This window comes from Symphodus melops (assembly GCF_947650265.1).
Source record: "Symphodus melops genome assembly, chromosome: 2".
Taxonomy (NCBI): Eukaryota; Metazoa; Chordata; class Actinopteri; order Labriformes; family Labridae; genus Symphodus; species Symphodus melops.
The window spans coordinates 3451564-3472318 of NC_136692.1; the positions used below are offsets into that span (position 1 = coordinate 3451564).

Sequence of the window (20755 nt, forward strand, 5' to 3'; positions counted from 1 at the left end):
GAAGTGTGGCATATTGCACGTTTGTGAGGTGCCGTAACATTCGATGTCCAACCTCTGCTCCTTTTGAATGACTGTGTTTTCAAAGCATCTGCCTGCTCCGGCGTGTTGATTGGAATACATCAACACGCCGGGGATATGAAACTGCAATGAGATCCAGACCTCTAGCCTGCGTGATTTGAATACAAAATGATTAGATTATTGATTTTGGTTATTTGGGTCTCCCGCCCCGAGATGATATTGTGGCAGCGCAATCACCGCGGCTGACATTTAGCACTGTGTTTACCTTTGCTGTCTGCATTGATTGCTTCAAAATCACCACCCAAACATCCCGCCCGAGCTCATTGTAGCACCGGTTTTGTTGCTATTTCAGAAAAAAAAGTGATGGATGTAGCTTATCAAAAATGCAACAGTTGCGGTCCGTGCCGGCGCTGAAAATAACCACATCGCCTCGCAATCAGGGAACAGTGATTCTCCCAGGCTTGCATTTCAAACACCATCCAATATCATTCTAAAGGTAGAAGATGCGTTGCATATGGAGGGGTGAAAGAGGTCATTAAAATATGATATTTATAGCTTTCTGATGAGGGTTGGAATTTAAATCCTGGTGATTTAAAGCTGCAAACTAACGCTCAGCCTGAACCCAGCAGGGAAGAGAAATAAATCTTGATTTTGAATGTATTAATGTTCCAGGTAGGTACGCGTCCTGCTCTGAGCAACCGCCGCTGCACCTCTTAAATCCCAGTAAACTTTGAAGCAAAGCTCCTCTTCACTCAAGATAGATATTTTTTTTTCCTTCCTTATTTCGATATTTGCTCCCAGAGTGAAGCGAAAATGTAATATCTAACAAAACGCGTTTGCTGACAAATACTCCCGTATCACTGTGGACATCTGTCGGGAGACATTTCACACACATCATTGCTCTGAGCAGCACAGCCGGTGAAAGTGACTCAAAGCGATCGCAGCTTAATGTGACTCCACTTTATCTGCGTCGGGAAATATTTCCAACTGTGCATTTTTTGTTTTTTGTGCAAACGGCAGGAGTCAAGGTGATGCGTCTGTAAACGAATATGCGCTCATCTCAGGCCTCTCTTTGCATTTCCAACGCCACATCCTCCCGCGTTAAGTGCCTCCCTTTTATATTTATATACCAGTGTTGGCGCTTATGCATTATTAAATGATGAACAGGGCCCAGTAAGCGCCCAAGAAAGGCCTTTTGGAATGAATATTTCATCTCTCTGATGTACACAGTTCATATCTTCTGCTCTGTAATGCAAAAGGGAAAGGTTCAGACTTCATGTCTTGTGCAAAAAAAAAAACAACACTTTTTTGAACTGAATCATCCACATATGGACACGTTTTGAGCTTTAATTGTTGATACGGAACCAATGCTCGCATATTTATACATATTTTGAAGATCTGTCTGCAGTTGGAAAGGGAACAAATAACGTACTGAATATGTTAGAAACTCATTATCTCGGCTGCTGAGAATCCATAGAGGTCTTCTGTGTTTGATTTTGTTCTCTCAGTGCGATGAGTGCAGAGGAGCAGGAGACGAGGAACGTGTTCTTCACAGATTGACAGCCCGCAGGTTGAAGAGGGGACAGAGGAGGAAAAGCCTCTTTCCAAAGACAGTCCAAATGTAGGCAGCGAAGAGGAGGAACGGTTAGCAGCAGAGAAGTAAACAAGACTAAATGGGGGGATAAAAATAGTGAAGGTAAAAGCTGAAAGACAAGAGGAGGCTACATGCGAGAGTGTATTCTGGAGCCCCGCTCTTTCATGAGAGTTTAAATCTAGGCCACGAGTGTCAGATCCTGCCGGTTTGTCTGCCTCCTCCTTTGATGCAGCATCATTCACTGCTGAGGTGGCTGTTCTCTTTACTGTACAGGACAACTTTCTCCCTCTCTCTCTCTCGCTCGCCCTCTCTCTCTCTCTCTCGCTCCCTCACAAACACAAATCACGCACACACAAACTTTGCCTCCCTCTGCCTCTGGCTTCAAGGCACGCCGTTGACGTATCCATTGTGACAGTACTGGGTTCAGAGCACAGTGACAGAGAGGGAGATGGTGTGTGTGTGTGTGTGTGTGTGTGTGTGGAGGGGGGAGGAGGTGGAACGAAGTGGAAGAAGGATGAATCAAAGGGAGGAAAACAACAGCAGCGGCAGTGGAATCAACATCACTGCATCTCTGGTTGACATAATTGATTGTATCAGAGGCCGTTTTGTAAACCGTTAACTTCCCCCCTTATGGGTGAGCAGGCTGCGCCGCCACACGGGATGGAGAAGGCCGTGTGTGCGCCGCTGTGATGGCGCTCGGATTTCACGTGGCACAGTCGTTGAGTCCTCTCTCTCCCCCCCTTTTGCTTTGTCATTAGCTGAGCCTTCGTACGTTCCTCATCCTGCTGCAGGACGACAAACACGACGAGCAGCACGTTAGCTTGAAACGCTACTCCTCGATTAATCCTCTAAAAGAAATAATCCCATTCATACGCCTCGTGCAAAGCAACTCAGAGGGAAGTGTCTCGTCCAAGGAGACATCGGACATCGAAACCCCAACCGTCCACACGAGAGACGACTCTACCGCTGAGCCACAGCGGCCCCACTTCCTCTGGAGCTCCTCGGTGTGCAGATCTGGTCTCCTCAGGGAGGTGCATGTTTTTAAATGTACACTCATTCTACGATTAAACTTGTTATGTGGCGTATTTACGGGGCGCGTGATCGAGTCTTTTTAAAATTCAGCTCACATGCATCGATCTTTGTGGAAAATGACCTTTGCCACAAGATGAACCCACGAAGCAAAGTCGCTGCTCTGAGGGAGAGAAATCGACAAACTTACAACATTAAATGTTGCAGGTGGAAATAAAACTCTTGTAGCCATTAAGCTAACGGCAAAAAAAGGCAGCTCATGCATGCTGCTGTGGAAAAAAAAAGAAAACAGTCCAATGAAGCTCAAGAGGGCGAGTTCATCTCTCAAATATATTTTTCCCCCGATAACGGCAGGGAAACATTTTTCCAACGTGACTCCATCTTTTGGAAAGGGTCTGAATTATGTTTCAAGCGTTCCAGGGAGTCGGAGCTCTTCTGCTCGCTCTTTGAGTCACGACATCGAGTGACATTATTTGAAAATGATAGAAATCAGGGCACTCAAAGTCAAACGCTGGCCGGCCTTACATAACTGGAGAGCACGCTCGTCCCCCCCCCCCCTCTCTCTCTTTTTTGTTCAGAGAACTCCAGCGAGCTGCTCACACAGATATCTGCTGTGCGTGTTGATGATTTTGTTGCAGGTATGATTTCAGAATCCCAGTTTAGCCGTCAGAAATGGATAAACACTTTTTCCTGTTGTGTTTGATGGCTGACCTTTCTTAAAGCTGTATTGGGTTTAGTTTTAGAAAAGCTCCAGGGGGAAACATAACGGCTTCCTGTTAATAATATGCCTTATTAAAGACTCTCCCCCAAATCACTCTGATCCCTCCTCTCACTCCCCCTCTCTCTCCTGCTGCTTCCCTCCCATCCTCCCTGTCTCTAACTTCCCTTTTCATCCCACCTTTTCTGCTTCTTTCATCCTTCAGCCTTTTTTTCCCTTCCTGACCTCATCTCTCTTTCTCCTTCTTCATCTTCTTCTCACTCCTGTATCTTTCTTTTTTTTTTTTCCCTCTCCTCCTCCTCTTCTCCTCCTCCTTGCTCTGTTCTCTCTCTCCCTCCCTGCACATCTCCGCCTTCGCCAGCCCGTCTCGTGAGGGAAGCAGGGCGCACAGAGTTGATTAGACTGGAGCATTGGAAAGTTCAGAGCAGAACAGAGCGACGTGTCTAGCCGCCAGGCGGTGAGGAATCAAAACAGCAGTGCCTTACAGACGAGGTCGTCGGCGGTAGATTTTCAGGGTGGTTTTTGGTGCATCGGATTTCTGGGAGCGTCCTCGGAGCAGCCAGAGGCAGCCATGCGGAAACAGCAGTGGTCCGGTCAAAGCCAGAGTCTCCCCAGACGCAATCCTCTGACGGGCATAGAATGTCTAACATGGGAGGAGGGGGAGGGGGGGTGAGGTGTGCAGCCCAGAGCTTTCAGCGAGCCCAGTGTGGAAATGATTTTAAAGAGAGAGATCTCCTTTTGAAATGTTTGCTAATCAGAATGCAGAGGAGGCCAGATTCAGTCCTATCTGGTCTAACACCAATTATTTCCAATCAAAACATGTGAGGATTAACTAAATGCTTTCATTAGACCTTGAACAAGAGCACAAGTCAAAATTAAAATCTAACAGGAAAAAAAAAAAAAAAAAAAAGCCTGCCGGCTGGAAAATTCAAGCATCACATCATCACATCGGACCCATCAGTCCAAAACTGCTGCTGTTCATTTCTCTCCCCGGTGACTTTGAATTCAGACCCACTATGACCAAAACATGTCAGAGTGATGTAGGGGTGACCTATACCTTTAAGGCTCCACTCCAGCACTCTGCAGTTCTTTTGCCGTGAAGCTGCACAAAAGGATTTATAACCAGCGCTGTGTGAAATAAATTGCCGACCAGGCCACTTGTCTTCGGGGCACGATGACAATAGTGCACATTCCTATAGTGAACCCCCCCCCCCCCCCCGATCACTGCACACATCTCAGCACCCGCACCCGCCTCTTTGTGTATGTGTGCGTATGTTTGTCCATGTCGAAAAAAAAGGAAATAGCCAGTGGGAGCAGGCGTGCTGCATGTGGCTGCACCAGCAGAACACGAGCTGACGTGACTGTTTGTCCGCTCCACTTAAGACTTCCCACACACAAACCTGACATTGACTTCTTATTAATTGTGATTTTAATCTGGTTTGAGAGGGATTGTATGTGACACCCGTCTCCCCCCCCCCCTGCTCCTAAAATATTCTGATACATGCAACACTGCAGACACATGTTGTTACTGACGTCGGATGACAGTTATCATGTTGGTGGTTGGCAGGATGTTTTTTTTTTTTTTTTTCCGGAGCCTCTGGTCACCCTGTTGGCCTCCAGCACATCAGTGGTTGTGCATGTTGAGTGTGTGTTTTTGTGTGTGTGTGTGTGTCTGTGTGTGTGTGTGTGTGCATGCATGGTATACGTGTGTACCTGCATGTGTCTTCCATTATCGGCCACAGGACCAAACTCCCACCAGGTTCGTCATCTCTTCAGCTCCACACCGCCAAATTAGCTCCCTGAGTGTGTGCGTGTGTGCATGTGTGTGTGCGTGTGTGTGTGTGTGCGTGTGTGTGTGTGTGTGCGTGTGTGTGTGTGTGTGTCCTCGGTCACTCTAATCAACATTCTCCCAGCCTGTCTACCTGCACTGATGATAATTTGCTACACTACCCATAACCACTCACACTCCGTCACCCACACAGCCTCTTTCCAAGCCTCTCCATCACAAACACACACACACACACACACACACACACACACACGTACACAAGCACACACGCACACACGCAGACATGGTCCGTGGTGGTTAAACCTTCCCTAGCAAGCCAACTGGAGGTAATTTAGCGTAACTTGGCGGACACATGCCATTTTAGCGAACACGGCGCACGGCCCCCTGAGCTTTGTTCCGCTCAGACTTCTCTCCAGCAGAGCAACTGAAGAGGCTCAAAGAGAGGGGAGGAAAAGATCAGGTGAAGGGAAGGGAAATGAAGAAAAATGGCGAGGAGAAGGGCGGGCGGGCGGGAGGGAGGGAGGGAGGGAGGGAGGGGGAGAAAAGAAGAAGAGAAGGCGTGCGCTGTGGAGAGCGTCTTCCTGTGCAATTACAGCCTCCTGCACAAAGAGAAGGTTGGAATAAATAAAGTGAGAGAACATGGACGGTATAGGCGTCAGTGGATCTTTATGTTTAAACAAACACGTCAGCGTCCCTCTGTCACAAACTCCAAATGAACAGGTTTCACTAATGATGAGCACGTTTCCTCTCCACTGACGAGCAGCATCTTCCACTTTGATTAGAGAGAGCACGAGCACACACTTCCTCGTGGACTACAGAAGATGGGATCTGTATTATATTTACATTTTCCGTCAGTGATGCGTTTGTGACACACTCGTGCAGCTTCCACTGAGACTCTGTGCCTGGAGGCCGAGGGGACGAGGGCATCTGGTCTCCTAGTGATAAGCGTGTGTGTGTGTGCAAATGTGAGGGTGCACACATGTTTATGTGTGTGTGTGTGTGTGTGTGTGTGTGCAGGGTGTGACGTGTGTTGACAAGGTAGCCCAATCCGGTCAGCACTCATTAGTGAAAAAGAGAATCCCTGAATGAGGAGCTGTGACAGGCAGGACTCTCGTTAGGGGACTGCACACACACACACACACACACACACACACACACAAACACACACACACAGAGACGCAGGGGTCAGGCCGCCTGCCTTGGTGTGCAGTACATCAATTAGTCCATGGCTGCATGCAGTATAGTGTGTGAGTGGAGCGGCCCCGGCTGCAGCTCTTTTAAAGCCCAACCCTGCAGGAAATGAAGATTCAGGGCAGGAAAATGTAGGACATTAACCGAGTCACTAATGCATCCACGACTATCAGGGAGCAGACTGTCCTAGTGGTACACTAAATAATAGGTTGAGGAATAACTCCTCATAATAAGGTCACACTGATATAGTCAAATTTATCCCTTCTTTCCCCTCCACGGATAATGTGAATTTTATATACTATAAACTTTGTGGCCCTGGTATTCTGCAAAGAGCACGCTGAACGATAAAATACGACAATTTAGACCGAAATGTGGACAGTTAGTGTTCTGTAAAGTGTGGCGCACGTTAGCAGCTGGAATGAAATGAATCACAATATAAACATCAGTCACAATAAAAGGTTAAGTGCTGGCTTCAAGCGAACTGGATGTGTGCTCATCTTTGAGCTTGTTGTACTTTAAACTGCTCGTTTGCATCGGCGGGTGAAATTCGTGTTTGCTTCTGTGATGCTGCTTCATATAGTTGAATATCTGCAGACGCTCTCAACTCTCTTTGCAGCGCGTCGCTTTGATGTTTTTAACAGTCGAGGAGAGTGAATGTAAATAAAGGCCACTTGAAGCTGAAGTGTTGATTCAAGGACAGAGGAGGACGTCAGCATGAAGGGACGGCTCGGGGACGGGACAGACTGAAGGAGTCGCTCACCTGCACGCCGGCGCACGCCGCCTTGTTGGCACAGGACGGCGTGAGTCAGCCATGAGCACATGGCTTTAGTTTATGCTCAACAGAAATAAACAAGTGCCGTACCTACAGTCGGACCCCCTCTATAGGAGCAGTCAGGCGTATCTTCATTGTGCAGCTCGCGCTCTGTGCGAACTTCAAAGATGGAGCATTTAAAACTACCAGATGACACAATTAAGATAAGAGACAGCATCAAATCAGGTTAGCAGAAGAGACATCAAACAATGCAAAAATTAGATGACATAACAATGCATCAAAAAGTAGTTAAAAGAGCCTGTATAAGCTGTATACAATAACTATAAACAATGACGGCTTTGGCCTATTTAGAACTCTACAAAACCAAGAGAAGAGCGCCTCCGATCATTTAGGATATGTGGTGCTTGCTACATCGCCTTCTCGTTATCAAATCAGTTTCCATTGAGGAAGTAAAAGTGTCTGCGTAAAGATGTCTTTGCAGGTAAACTGTAAGTGGGTCGGAGATGGATAGAAAACAGCAGGTACGGGGAGAGGACTTGGATCCAGGGACCGCTATTTGTTTGGGTCTGATCCTGCTTATTAGTCCATGTTTTGCTCACTTTCAGGCAGATGCTGCTGATCTGCCAGGGACGGTCTCCGGTGAGCTCTAACCAGCCCAGGACAGGAAGTACTGAGTTCATTTAAAACGCTCGCGACTCCATTATTCCTTCATTTTAAACAGTGAGCAGGTTCAGCCGGGAGGCGTGCGACTTTGGCCCAAACCTTATGTGTGCTCGAACAATGAACGAATAAAGGATGATAACACTTCACATATGTTCTGATAATTAGCACCATTACTGCCCGTTTATTCCTAATATATTAAGCAGCCAGTCGGCGCATTAAGCTAATGAAAGGAAACAGGTTAGAGAGACAGGGTGATGCTCGGGGCGATCGCCATCGTTTGAGTCTGTAGATGGAGCATATTCCCACATTGTTTTCCGAGCATATGGGAGAACGCAGCCCTGCTGAATTATGAACAGGCGCGAGTGATTTTGACTTCAGATCATTTGCGGACCGCTCCAGGCTGTCACACATCTATTGTCTACTAAAGGCAACCAGGAGCATGTGGAAATGAGAGGGTTAATTAAGTGATGGGTGAGATGGTGGCGCAGCATACGGGATGGGGTGATGGAAAAGCTTTTGAATTATGGAGGAGTGGAATGCTGTGGCTGGTGGCGTCCAGCCATATGTCAGCGTAGGCCTCCTGTGTCTAGCTGGGGACAGCTGGTCAGATTGCTCATGTTCAACCGAGTTAGGGACCAATCAATCAAAATGGGGCAGCTCGTTGAGTTGTTTAAGCGGAGGGTGGGGGGTGGGGTGGGGGTGGGGGGCAAGAAGAAAAGCACGGGAGTCTATTGTGGTTCTATCACTTTGGTGCCATTATAGATCTGTCAGGAAGTGTTAGCAGACGTGAAATCCCTCTCCACCCAAACTGATTTTAAAGCTCCTGTGAGGAGGTTTTTAGTGGGTCTTGAAACAGACTCAATGAATACCGATAAGAGCTGGCACTCTTCCCCTGGTCATCACTGTTGGTCGATTCAGAAAGACTCCGGGAGAAAACAGACCTTGTGAGTTAAGTGATTTGGATGAGTGTTTTCTTTTTTTGCACTGTGGAACAAAATGATGACCTGAGAGCGTTTTTTTTTGTTTGTTTGTTTGTTTGTTTCGTGAAAAAAGCTCGTCACAAAACCTTTCAGACCTCCTTCATTGTGTTTCTGCAGCAGGGTTCTGTTCGGCACGAGACAGAGACAAAGATCATCCAGTCAATTTAAAGTTGAGAGACACATCCCAAAGTTGTTTGGGTTCTGATTATTATTATATCTTTGTCTTCTTAAGCTGCAGAAAGTCTGTTGGTTCTTGAGTTGTAAAGACGAGAACAGTTTCCCTGAGTGGGCGAGGCCATCTCTTCTTCTCCGTCTGGTGTCAGGGCCGATGGTGGGAGAGAAGAAACGAGCTGAATGTTAACACGGAGCCAAGACGAACAAATTTATCCAGCTTGTTAACCAGCTGTAGTATGTTGCTAACCTGAATGTCACACATAACGCCTCTAACTCCTGAAAGTGGGGGTAGGTGTCGGAAAAGGTAACTCAACAGCATGCTACAGAAGCCGATTGGTTGACAGCTTCCAGTGTCAAGATCATTTGTGATTTGATCATAAATGAAGCATGAGGACATTTACAGGGAGGCACATACCAAAGCAAAACAACCCGACCTGCTGTCTATTACATGTGATCTGAATAAACAGCCTGAAAGATAACAAAGGTATAAAAGATAAAAACATGACGCCATTGCACAACCCTCCCAACCCCACGAAACATAATTCAGAATTTAGATTGACGGTTCAGTTCACATCGTGGAGTAAAATAAAACGATAACGATAATAATCGCAATGTAATTTTTCTTACACTAAATACAAAATAAAAGTCTTTAAAAGTCGGACAGATTTTTAACCTGTAATTACACTGCCCAACCATTGGGAAATGGAGGGGCGCCAATGCACATCGAACGCTAGTCGCCCCCCGACGTCAAAGAGAAGAAGAAAAAAGACGTCAAACAGCCAATCATTTTGCAGGGATAACGGTACAGATGAGCCGAACAGAATGAAAACACTGACGAAATTAGCGTTAGCGACACAGAAGACAGCGCTGAGCCTGCCAGCTCAGAGCACGCAGAAAACATGGCCGACAAGACGACAAGGAAGGACGCTCAGTTACCTTATCCTGTCCCTTCAGTATATCTGAGCTCTGAGTGACATCATCAGGACATTTTGCTTCTTTTTTTTTCAGAGGAGATGGAAATGTGCTGTCCATGTTTATACTCAGTCACTGGTTTGTACAGCTGCTCCTCCCACTGTTCAAAAATAATTACTTAAATGAATCTTAACTAATGAAATCTTAAGGCGACCTAAAAACAAACTGAACCTATGTTTTGTGTTGTTGTTTTTTTATCCCACAATGCAAGTCAAATGAAACCGTCTCCGCTCAGATCAGTTTAGTCTGCTTTTCATCCAGTGTAATCATTTTAAATTATTTTTCAAATTCATGGATCTGTTCAGACAACCTTAAATAAAAAAACAAACCCAGCAGAGTCAGTCTAACCCGAGATGACTCCACAGCTCTAATCATATCGGTGGTCTCTGGTATGGGTCTGTTTTTGCAGACATTCACATTCTGCAGCGCACACATGCCTCTGGCTCTATCTGTGTCTATCTGTCCTGTCTGCAGCGGGAGGCTTTTTGTCATTGCAAATGCTCAGACCATGCATTATGCATATAAAGCATGTCTCCGGCGGTTATAGAAAAGCCTGCGTCATTCTGTCAGATTCTAAAATTAAAACCAAATCTTGTGTTCTTGAATCAGGTGTCCAAAAATATCCAACGGGGGGGGGGGGGGGGGGGGTGACGGTGCCAGAGCAGCCATTTGCCTTCACAGCGTGGCGTGATGGAGATCGCTGGCTATTGTCTCAGTGTCTGCTGGGCCAAAATGATATGGTCACTCTGATCAATAGTCTCAGTTACACATGATGTATTTCCCAGGGCTCCGACTGTCTGCTTTACTCCATCTGTCCCCGGCTGTCGCGAATTTCTGCAGTCCCTTCCTGCCACACAAACACACACACACACACACACACACACACACACACACACACACTCTCTCTCTCGCTTCCTGCCTGTTTATCTGAAGCTGCATAAGTTCCCATGAGAAAAGTGAACATTTACTCTCAAAACACGGCTGCTGATACGTTTGAACTCCTCCCATGAAAAATTATGTTTTTTTGACATCAACTATAATGATTGCATAATGACTTCATGCAGTGACCCCTCTGCAGAAAACACACACACACACACACACACACACACACACACACACAGGTTTTTACAGAGAACACAAATGAAAGTATTTTCTTGCACATTGGGTTTGTAGCGGTTTTTTGAACCGGTCAGCTGAAGCAGATTAGAAAAAAAACAAAACGTTGCTCGTCAGTGTGTCGCTGCTATAACTAATCTCAGAGACCATCCACGTATTAATTGTTTGTCGCTGATGGACCATGAAATGAACAATTAGATAGGAACATCAATACATTTCACACTTTGATGCTGATGTTTTGGAATACCTCGTGAAGTGGATCCTAACACAGACAGCGGCGTCATTATGAAAATCACATGAGTACCATTTGACTTGTTTCCTCGTTGCTCTTTCGTTCCCTTCACGCGCTTGTTGTTCGTGGATTCATATGAGCTCCAGGATCCTCTGGGCACGCACTAATGGAGAGATGTCAGAGGTGTGTGTGTGTATGGGCGGGGGGGGGTTCGGTGCCTTGCTCACAGGCACCTCGGCAGTGTCCAGTGAGCGTGGCATCTCTCTCCAGCTATCGGACCGATTTTTCTCAGATTTCTGGTCTGCACCGGGACTGGAACCGGCAACCCTTCGGTTCCCAACTTAAGTCCCCACGGGCTGAGCTGCCGCCCCTTTGGTTTTAAAGCACAAGCTTCAGCTGTATTATCTGTTAAAGGCCCAACATATAACTTTGAGGAGATGGACACGACGCACCGACACGATGATGTAGCACGACGATCGACACCACTGGAGAAGCAACATCCAGTGGGAGATGAGTGCAGGAGCCACCAGGTGACTTCATCAAAGTAGAGCGAGGGGGCTGCACACGTCAGGTGCCCCCGAGCAGCTGAAGGTTCTGCACCTTGCTTAAGGGCATCTCAGCAGAGACCGTGAAGTGACCTGTCAGCTCTCCAGCGAATGACTTATTTCCATTCTTTGATTCTTCGGTCCGAAAAACAGCTCCTGATGGAAGCAGGAGATGATCTCTTAGTGTCCTGGAGTCATGCCCTCAAGTGTTAGAAGGTAGAAACTGTTGCGAGTTGGAAACTTAAATATTAGCCTGTTGTTCTCTTTGTATGTGATGTCTATTAAAGAAACATTTGGTCATTTAGCTTCTTCATCACTCCGTGCTCTCCACATTTTTCAGCATCATTGAGTACAATTATTGATTCCTGTCTGCTCCTCGGTGACATGAGTCCACAGGAGCTCACAGACGTGCAGTAAACATGTTCGCTTGAAGCACTTCATCCGTGTTCACTCCTTTTTCGTACCTTTTACGGAAGCTGCTTGTAGAAAAGGCTGCTGTTGAGTCTCCGCTGTAAGCGCCTGGTAAACTGTTGATAAATCCATGCCAGTCATTTCTGGAAAGTGTGAAATATCACAGTTTGATAGCAGGTACAATAATGAGACATCGAGTATTTGCTGATGATGGGTTTTTTTTTTTTAGCAGCCGAGGGACGAGGAAGGAGCTGTCACTCTGCTGGACAAAAACAGTGTTTGGTGTGTGACCAGGAAGCTGTGGGAGAGTCGCTCGCCTCTCAGCCGGAAAGTCGAGGGTTCGACTCCCAGCTTCTGCAGCCACATGTCCGACGTGTCCTTGGGCAAGACGCTTAACCCCCAAGTTGCTGCAGCGTCTTCACAGTGTGACGTTGGATTGGTTGATACTGATGGTCACTATAGTGTGAGCATGTGTAGGCGTGACCTCCGCTGTGAAAGGGACTGTGTCCTGTACATTAGAGTGAAGTGTGCGTGTGTGGACTCAAAGTGAACTGACTCTGTGTCTGTGTCTGTTTGCAGTTGTGTATGGTGTCAGGAGCACTGAGCTGTGACCAAAACAGCTCGCCACAAGAGCGCCTGAGCTCAGCAGGGAGCGCCTCCGTATCTACATCCAGGTCAACCTCAGACGTCATGTGGATCAGATGCCTGCTCTTCGTCTGCACCCTGATTGCTCCCATAGCGATAGGTAAGTGATGAGACTGCAAAAATAATCTCTCACACACACACACACTTACACACACACACAGACCGGAGACGCTGTTACTCGATACAAAAGAAGCATGACAATGACCCCTTGTGCTCGTGCAGGTGAAACATATGAAATGCAGCTTTTTGTATTCACTTTATCAGAGATATAAAACTGATTATATTTATTGTGTTATGTGCTGATGTCATGTGACATTATATATAAAGACGTTTCAGTGCACGCTATGACGAGGTCGTCAGTATATAGAGTATGTAGATTCCTCCACCGGGGGCTCGACCTGTCGTTCTGTCGAGGCTAGCGGGGAATCATCATCCCCCTTAAGACAACAAACTCCACGATGACCAAAGTCAAGACGAACGAGCTGAGGAAGAGAAAATGTTCACCCAAGAAACATTTCCATGACGTTTTTATCACGAGCATTTCCCGCCTCCTCGTGCTGCTTTCTTCTTAAATAACATCGGAGGTTTCCATGACAACGATAGGCGTCTTTCAGGGCGTGACAACTTTAGAATGATTCTGAACTCTGTAGTTTTGATTACTGTTGAACTCATGTGAGTACTCAACAACAACATAGGCTCAGTTGTTTCCCATGGATGAAGATATTCTACATGTGCGCAGAGTTCAGCCCAGTTTAACGAGGAGGTGAACTTCACGGTTGAACGAAATCACACATGAAAGCGTTCAACTAAGATGGATAAATGTTGGCTCACCGTCACACACAGCGACACTGAACACTTTGTTCATATGAAACATTTCTTTAAACAATGCAGCCGGCATGAGTCCACATGGTGACTACACATGCATCCTCTGCCTGAGAGCATGGTTATTACATATAACCTTTTATCGCTCTGCTGTGCTCTCCTGAACACACACACACACACACACACACACACACACGCACACACACACACACACACACAGGCTGCAGATGCATCCCCAGCAGCTTGTCTGTATGTTCCCTCCTCTCCCCTGTGACGGTGGGCTTTGAAGACTCCTACAGGGAGCTGTGGCCCACTTGGACTTAATCCTATTAATGGCTGCTTTCAATCACACTGTTGTGAAGAGAAACTGCCGCACATGTGCAAACACAAAGAACACACACACACACACACACACGTACACACACACAGAGTCAAGCATGTTCTTCTTCATGGAACTAACGTGCACAGATGAAACGCTGTGCAGCCACACAGATGGAGTGGAGGTGGTGCTCTCGGGCAGGGGCTTTGCTTCAACGCAGAGAGATGACTTTCAGTCAAAGGTATTTGCATCAGTGTCAAAAGAATAAGTCGACATATGCAAATCACGCTGTTTATACTTAGCAAGGATTAGTTGAAACAAAGACAGTTTAGCCGGAGGACACACACACCAGCGAGCACGCCATCTTTCCAGCCGTGCCTCGTCATTTCTTCGGGGTGAGGTGAAGACAAATAAAAGGGAAAGCATGGATCTTAGAACAAGACACAAACAAAACAACGTTCTTCTCCTGCAGTTTAGAGTACATACTGTATCTCCGTGTTGATCACCTGTTGATCGTCAAAGAGCCTTAAAACAAACGTGGGTAAATATATGGACGCTCTACTGTGTTAAAGGTGAAGCTGTTTTTTACTCCATATTTATTCTGCAAACAGACAGCACAGGAAGACAACAAACAGCTAAATATTTGCCCTCCTCTCACATCTTCCCGCCCCTGTCCGTGAAAAACAGCCGCTGTTGCCAGTGTTCCTTCTAGAACAAACATACAAGCGTCCTCTTTCTTTTTAAAGGCAGCAGTCTACTTTGAAGCAAATGTTATTCTAACAGGAATAAACACTGTGTTCCCCGCGAGACCGTCTTAAACTGTGGAATGATACTTTGCAAAATAAGTGCAGCCACCTCCGAACGCCTGGCCTGCAGAGTATCCCACGTGCTCCAGATAACACTTATTATTATGAATCGGCTCTATTCAAGTAATAATTGATTGATTGATTGACTGGAGGCTTTGTGGGGCTTTTATCTGTCTGATTCGAGTCTGGGCCGCCTGATTGGAGGACAGCTCATGGGGCGTGCACACTGCACCACCAGCGGCTGGTGCAAATCATTTTTTTATTGTTTAATGACATAACAGTATTGAGCAAAATATGTAAAAAAAAAAAAAAAAATCTTCAGAACACAAACAAGTAGAAAATAACAAGCTAAAAACACAAGCTCCTGTTTCCCCCCCCCAAGCTCCTAAAATGCAAAATCCATTATTGACTTTCAAGTCAGAAACCTTCTCCAGGGACGTTTTGTGTCTTAGCTGCCCAAGGGACGATTGAAAGAGGGGTCCTCAGGGACCGGGGTCCCTGACCACAGTCTCACCCTCATAAAAGCAGAAGCCTCTACAGGAGGCGCTGTGTCTACTGTGTAGTAGGATCTGTTCACAGAAGATTTATGAAAAGATCTTTTGCCCTTTGATAACTCTGCTGGTTTTTCACTTTAACTCAGACGACCCACATCTGAGACACCAGCAGTGGCCAAACGCTTTGGCAGATCAAGTGAGAGATCTCTTTTTAAATCTCTCTCCTCTTCCCTCTCTCCGTCCATCCACCTCTTTCACCACTCTCTTGTTCTTGGCCCAAATGTAAAAATCAATATCCTTTTGTTTGTGCCCCCTCACCCCCCTGAGGCGATGAGAGTGTCTGAATAAGATTGTCTGTACCGTCCAGGGATGCCAACTTTCTGTCACCACTTACAAAACTAATGATGGAGGCATTAACATGCAGGTTGCCGGCTCTGACAGTGCCGCATGTGAGCATCGACAGGGAGCGAAATATGAGTGTGTGCTGTCGAAGTCGTGTGTGTCAGGGTGTCATAAAAGGAGCTGTTCACCATTTAAGTCTGTTTGGATAAAAATGTTTCCTCACTTTCGTCACATTGTTCTTGTTTTCTGCTCTCCGTGGTTTTTAAGTCAAAGTTTAGAAGCAACTCAAAACATCATCGTTCAGTTTGAGTCAACAAGAAGTCTTTTTCATTTTCAGTCAAAGTGTTGGGAACATGGATTTAAAATGTCCGACGGACCGCCGCTAACATTTAGCTCCAGTTTCATCTCAGTAACAAAAAATGACTTTTTTTGTTTGTTTGTTTGTTTGTTTTGTTTTGTTTTGTTATATTTTATCATGAAAGATCTGTTTTTGTGTGTTTTTTTTTTTTTTTGCGCATCAACATCTCATCTTTGTCGTCGACAAACATTTATCGGCAAAAAAAAATGTTCCGATCTAAATGAGCACCGCTGCACATACTTCTTTGTATGAGAGGAGAGTGACAGGATAATGTGCAGAGGAGGCAGGTTAAACACAGGAGAGTTTAATAGGTGAGGCGGCTGATGGGGATGAATTATAGGGCAGCAGACAAGACGGGCTGGTGAAGGAGAGAACAACATTTAATGCATCTTCTGAAGGCAGAGTGGCTTTTAATTGGAACATAGATAGACCCCTGATTTGAATTATGTGTGTGTGTGTGTGTGTGTGTGTGTGTGTGTGTGTTATAATGCTCCCTTTATGCCTAACTGGGACCTTGTAAGGCAGCACTGTAAGACATCTGATCCAAAGCCAGTCTAGACAGCTGCCTTACAATACAGCGTATTGATCCCAACACACTTCAATTAACCCTCTCGTCGCATTTTACATTCATGCTCACGGAGGCGCACATGACGCAGCCACTGAAAAACTCATAAACTATAACACTCTTATTAACACAGTAACGACCCACTGCCCTAAGCACTCCTCTCTCTCACACACACACACACACACACACGGACACACACGCCGTCCTGCAGACACCGCTGAGACACACACCCAATCTGAATGTGTGCTTAAGGTCTGATGGTAGCCTCGGGTGGTGTGTGTGTGCGTGTTCATTAGAGGGAACATTTTCAGTAAATGTCACGTATATATCAGTCTTATCTCTAAGCTAGTGCCTGCATTTATCAGTGGAGTGCCCTCAGGTAACACCGCCCAGATAGTGGCTACACTTGCTTTGAATTTCAGCCTTTACATTAAATCACTCTAAATATATATGTGTGTGTGTGTGTGTGTGTGTGTGTGTGTGTGTGTGTGTGTGTGTGTGTGTGTGTGTGTGAGGTAGGGAAGGGCAGCATTAAGTAGAGCCCAGGCAGAGTGTCATTGAGCTCATTCAGATTCTCCGCTGCATTCGTGTAACCATGACGCTCCCCCAGCCAATGAGAGAGCCGAGGGAGGGAGGGAGGGAGGACAGGGTTGCCATGGTTATCCTGACAAGGAGAGCAAGGAAGGTGGTGCCGAGATGTTGTGCTTCTGTGTATGTGACTGTGTGTTTGTGTTGGTACATGCACCTGTGATGTGTGTGTGAGCGTGTGTGTGTGTGTGTATGTGTGTGTGTGTGTGCATGTGATTAAAAAAAATTAAGACTGGCCTTGACTGCAATTACTCCTCATTGAAATGAAAACGTTATAGAACTATAAGCAGTGCAAGTCACCACAAACTATCCAGTTGAATATGTGTTATTGGTTTATTCAGCAGAGACCATCCCATCATATATGCTGCACCATATATAGCTAATCAAACCTCCGAGAGGGACCTTTAGCAGGAGTAGCCGATGACACACGGCGTGAAGCAGTGTGGAATAAAAACGCACTTGACAATGACGGTGGTGCAAAAACAACAAAACAGCAACACAAGCGAAGACGTCGGCTGATAACCTATCTGTCAAGGGATGAAGACCGAAGCTCCCAGGGATCGCCGCCCTCGACAACAGAGAATAACAACATCCAAGCTGCACCACAACAAACTGAAATCCCAGGGAGCATCCAGCCGCACGCCATCAATATATCACACACGCCCTCTGTAATCCAAACACTTCATAGGACACGCTGTATGTGAGAGTCTCATTTTTCGCTCCTATTCTTTCATTGCGTTGAAAATGGTCGGCCATACTTTGGATGGCATTGGCTGTGACTGAACAGACAGCGGATGTTTACCAGTTCGGTCAGTTTGGCCGATATATATTATTTATCATCAGAGGTGTGAAGAGAAAACACATTGATTTTCTTCAGTTCCAAAAACAATAACTGGAGAGTAAATTGACCTTTCCTTGGTTGATTCTCTATCCATTGTGTTCCAATTGTTCAGTGGAATGACTCCACAGACTCACCAAAACAACCCATGCACATCGGTGTATATACATTTCAGACTGATTTCCGTCTGGGAAATTCTCTGCTTAGCGACGGTGCTCTGTTGTACGAGCTGCACGCCGTGCGGAGTGTTGGACGATGTCACCCTCTCTGTCAGAACATAAGACGTGAGGTGCAGCAATTCTCTATATCACTTTGAACTGTTCCGTACGGCGTCCACGGTCCGATACGCCCGTGTGAGTTGTGCTATTTTAAGTTTGGCTTACAACTGCAGTCACTTCCATGCATTGCTTTACAACTGCAGTAGCTTCCATGCATTACTTTACAACTGCAGTAGCTACCATGCATTACTTTACAACTGCAGTAGCTACCATGCATTGCTTTACAACTGCAGTAGCTACCATGCATTACTTTACAACTGCAGTCGCTACCATGCATTGCTTTACAACTGCAGTCGCTACCATGCATTACTTTACAACTGCAGTAGCTACCATGCATTGCTTTACAACTGCAGTAGCTACCATGCATTACTTTACAACTGCAGTAGCTACCATGCATTGCTTTACAACTGCAGTAGCTACCATGCATTACTTTACAACTGCAGTAGCTACCATGCATTGCTTTACAACTGCAGTCGCTACCATGCATTACTTTACAACTGCAGTAGCTACCATGCATTGCTTTACAACTGCAGTAGCTACCATGCATTACTTTACAACTGCAGTAGCTACCATGCATTACTTTACAACTGCAGTAGCTTCCATGCATTGCTTTACAACTGCAGTAGCTACCATGCATTGCTTTACAACTGCAGTTGCTACCATGCATTACTTTACAACTGCAGTAGCTACCATGCATTGCTTTACAACTGCAGTAGCTACCATGCATTACTTTACAACTGCAGTAGCTTCCATGCATTGCTTTACAACTGCAGTCGCTACCATGCATTACTTTACAACTGCAGTCGCTACCATGCATTACTTTACAACTGCAGTAGCTACCATGCATTACTTTACAACTGCAGTAGCTACCATGCATTGCTTTACAACTGCAGTCGCTACCATGCAATACTTTACAACTGCAGTAGCTACCATGCATTACTTTACAACTGCAGTAGCTACCATGCATTGCTTTACAACTGCAGTCGCTACCATGCATTACTTTACAACTGCAGTAGCTACCATGCATTACTTTACAACTGCAGTAGCTACCATGCATTGCTTTACAACTGCAGTCGCTACCATGCATTACTTTACAACTGCAGTAGCTACCATGCATTGCTTTACAACTGCAGTAGCTACCATGCATTACTTTACAACTGCAGTAGCTACCATGCATTACTTTACAACTGCAGTAGCTTCCATGCATTGCTTTACAACTGCAGTAGCTACCATGCATTGCTTTACAACTGCAGTTGCTACCATGCATTACTTTACAACTGCAGTAGCTACCATGCATTGCTTTACAACTGCAGTAGCTACCATGCATTACTTTACAACTGCAGTAGCTTCCATGCATTGCTTTACAACTGCAGTCGCTACCATGCATTACTTTACAACTGCAGTCGCTACCATGCATTACTTTACAACTGCAGTAGCTTCCATGCATTACTTTACAACTGCAGTCGCTACCATGCATTACTTTACAACTGCAGTCGCTACCATGCATTACTTTACAACTGCAGTCGCTTCCATGCATTGCTTTTCTCAATGAATTCTGCCTAAAATCCTAAAACTGGAATACAGAAAAAATACTCCGACAATCCAGGCTGTCGGAATCGAAACCTGACCAAAAACCCTGAGAAAAAACAAAAAACAAAAACAGAGCTGCGTGTCGGACTGGGAGCTGAGTGAACGTTTGATTCCCTAGAAGATTCTTTGTATTTGGAACTGAGAGCCTTGTCTCTTAAAGAAACAGCGCAGCTTGTGAATGCATATTAGGGTTGTCATGGACACATCTGACTTGGCTGCAGAAGCTGGGGTATCGAACCCCTGACCTTCTGGTTAAGAGACGACCGACTCTACCAATTGAGCCTCATGAATAAAAGACAGTAGATGAATGGATACTTGTCAGTACTTGTTTTGTAACCACGCTCCATTTAAATCCCTCCTAGGATGACAAACCGATAACATAAACTGGAAATACAACCAAAGTCATGCACTTTTCTGAACAGTGAACATTCTGCTTGGTGTCACTTGATCCCTCAATAAGACAGAAGTCGGCATGACAGGGAAAACAATACAGTACAAAAAAACAAACAATCCAAAATGCTAAAAAATAAGGTGTGCTTTCATCTTTTTTCTCTTTTTCCATCAGAACAGTCAGACCCCTTTTTTCTTGTTCCTAAATGTGACCTCTCAGACCAGGGTTTGTGGGGGGGAGAGTGGGTACTCCTCATAAACTGTTCTCACCTCATGCATTAACGTTTGTCACATCAGAAAGCACAGATGTCAGTCATCACTTTAAAACAATAAAAGCTGTGTTGATTTCCGGCAGCACTGTTGACTGGATGGAAGTGAAGCAGCCATAACGACATCTTTGTCCTTGTTTCCTTTTTTTTTGTCTTTTGATTTGACGCGAGCGTTTGTCTGAAGTGTGATGACAGGTCTGCTGCAAGAAGCTAATAGCATCAGAGAAGTAGAGCTCACATCCCTGTA

At 45.7% G+C, this 20755-nt stretch overlaps 1 protein-coding gene across 8 annotated transcripts in view; it reads left to right on the forward strand.

Moving 5' to 3' along the window:
- The window catches only part of adgrl3.1 (adhesion G protein-coupled receptor L3.1), a 133630-nt gene that overhangs the window by 18945 nt on the left and 93930 nt on the right, over positions 1-20755 (forward strand). For all 8 annotated transcript variants that reach the window (XM_079337861.1, XM_079337863.1, XM_079337864.1 and 5 more), the window contains exon 3: positions 12784-12949. In XM_079337861.1, coding sequence (XP_079193987.1) covers positions 12790-12949 — 160 coding nt within the window. In that variant the 5' untranslated portion in view covers positions 12784-12789. The remainder of the gene's footprint in view (positions 1-12783; positions 12950-20755) is intronic.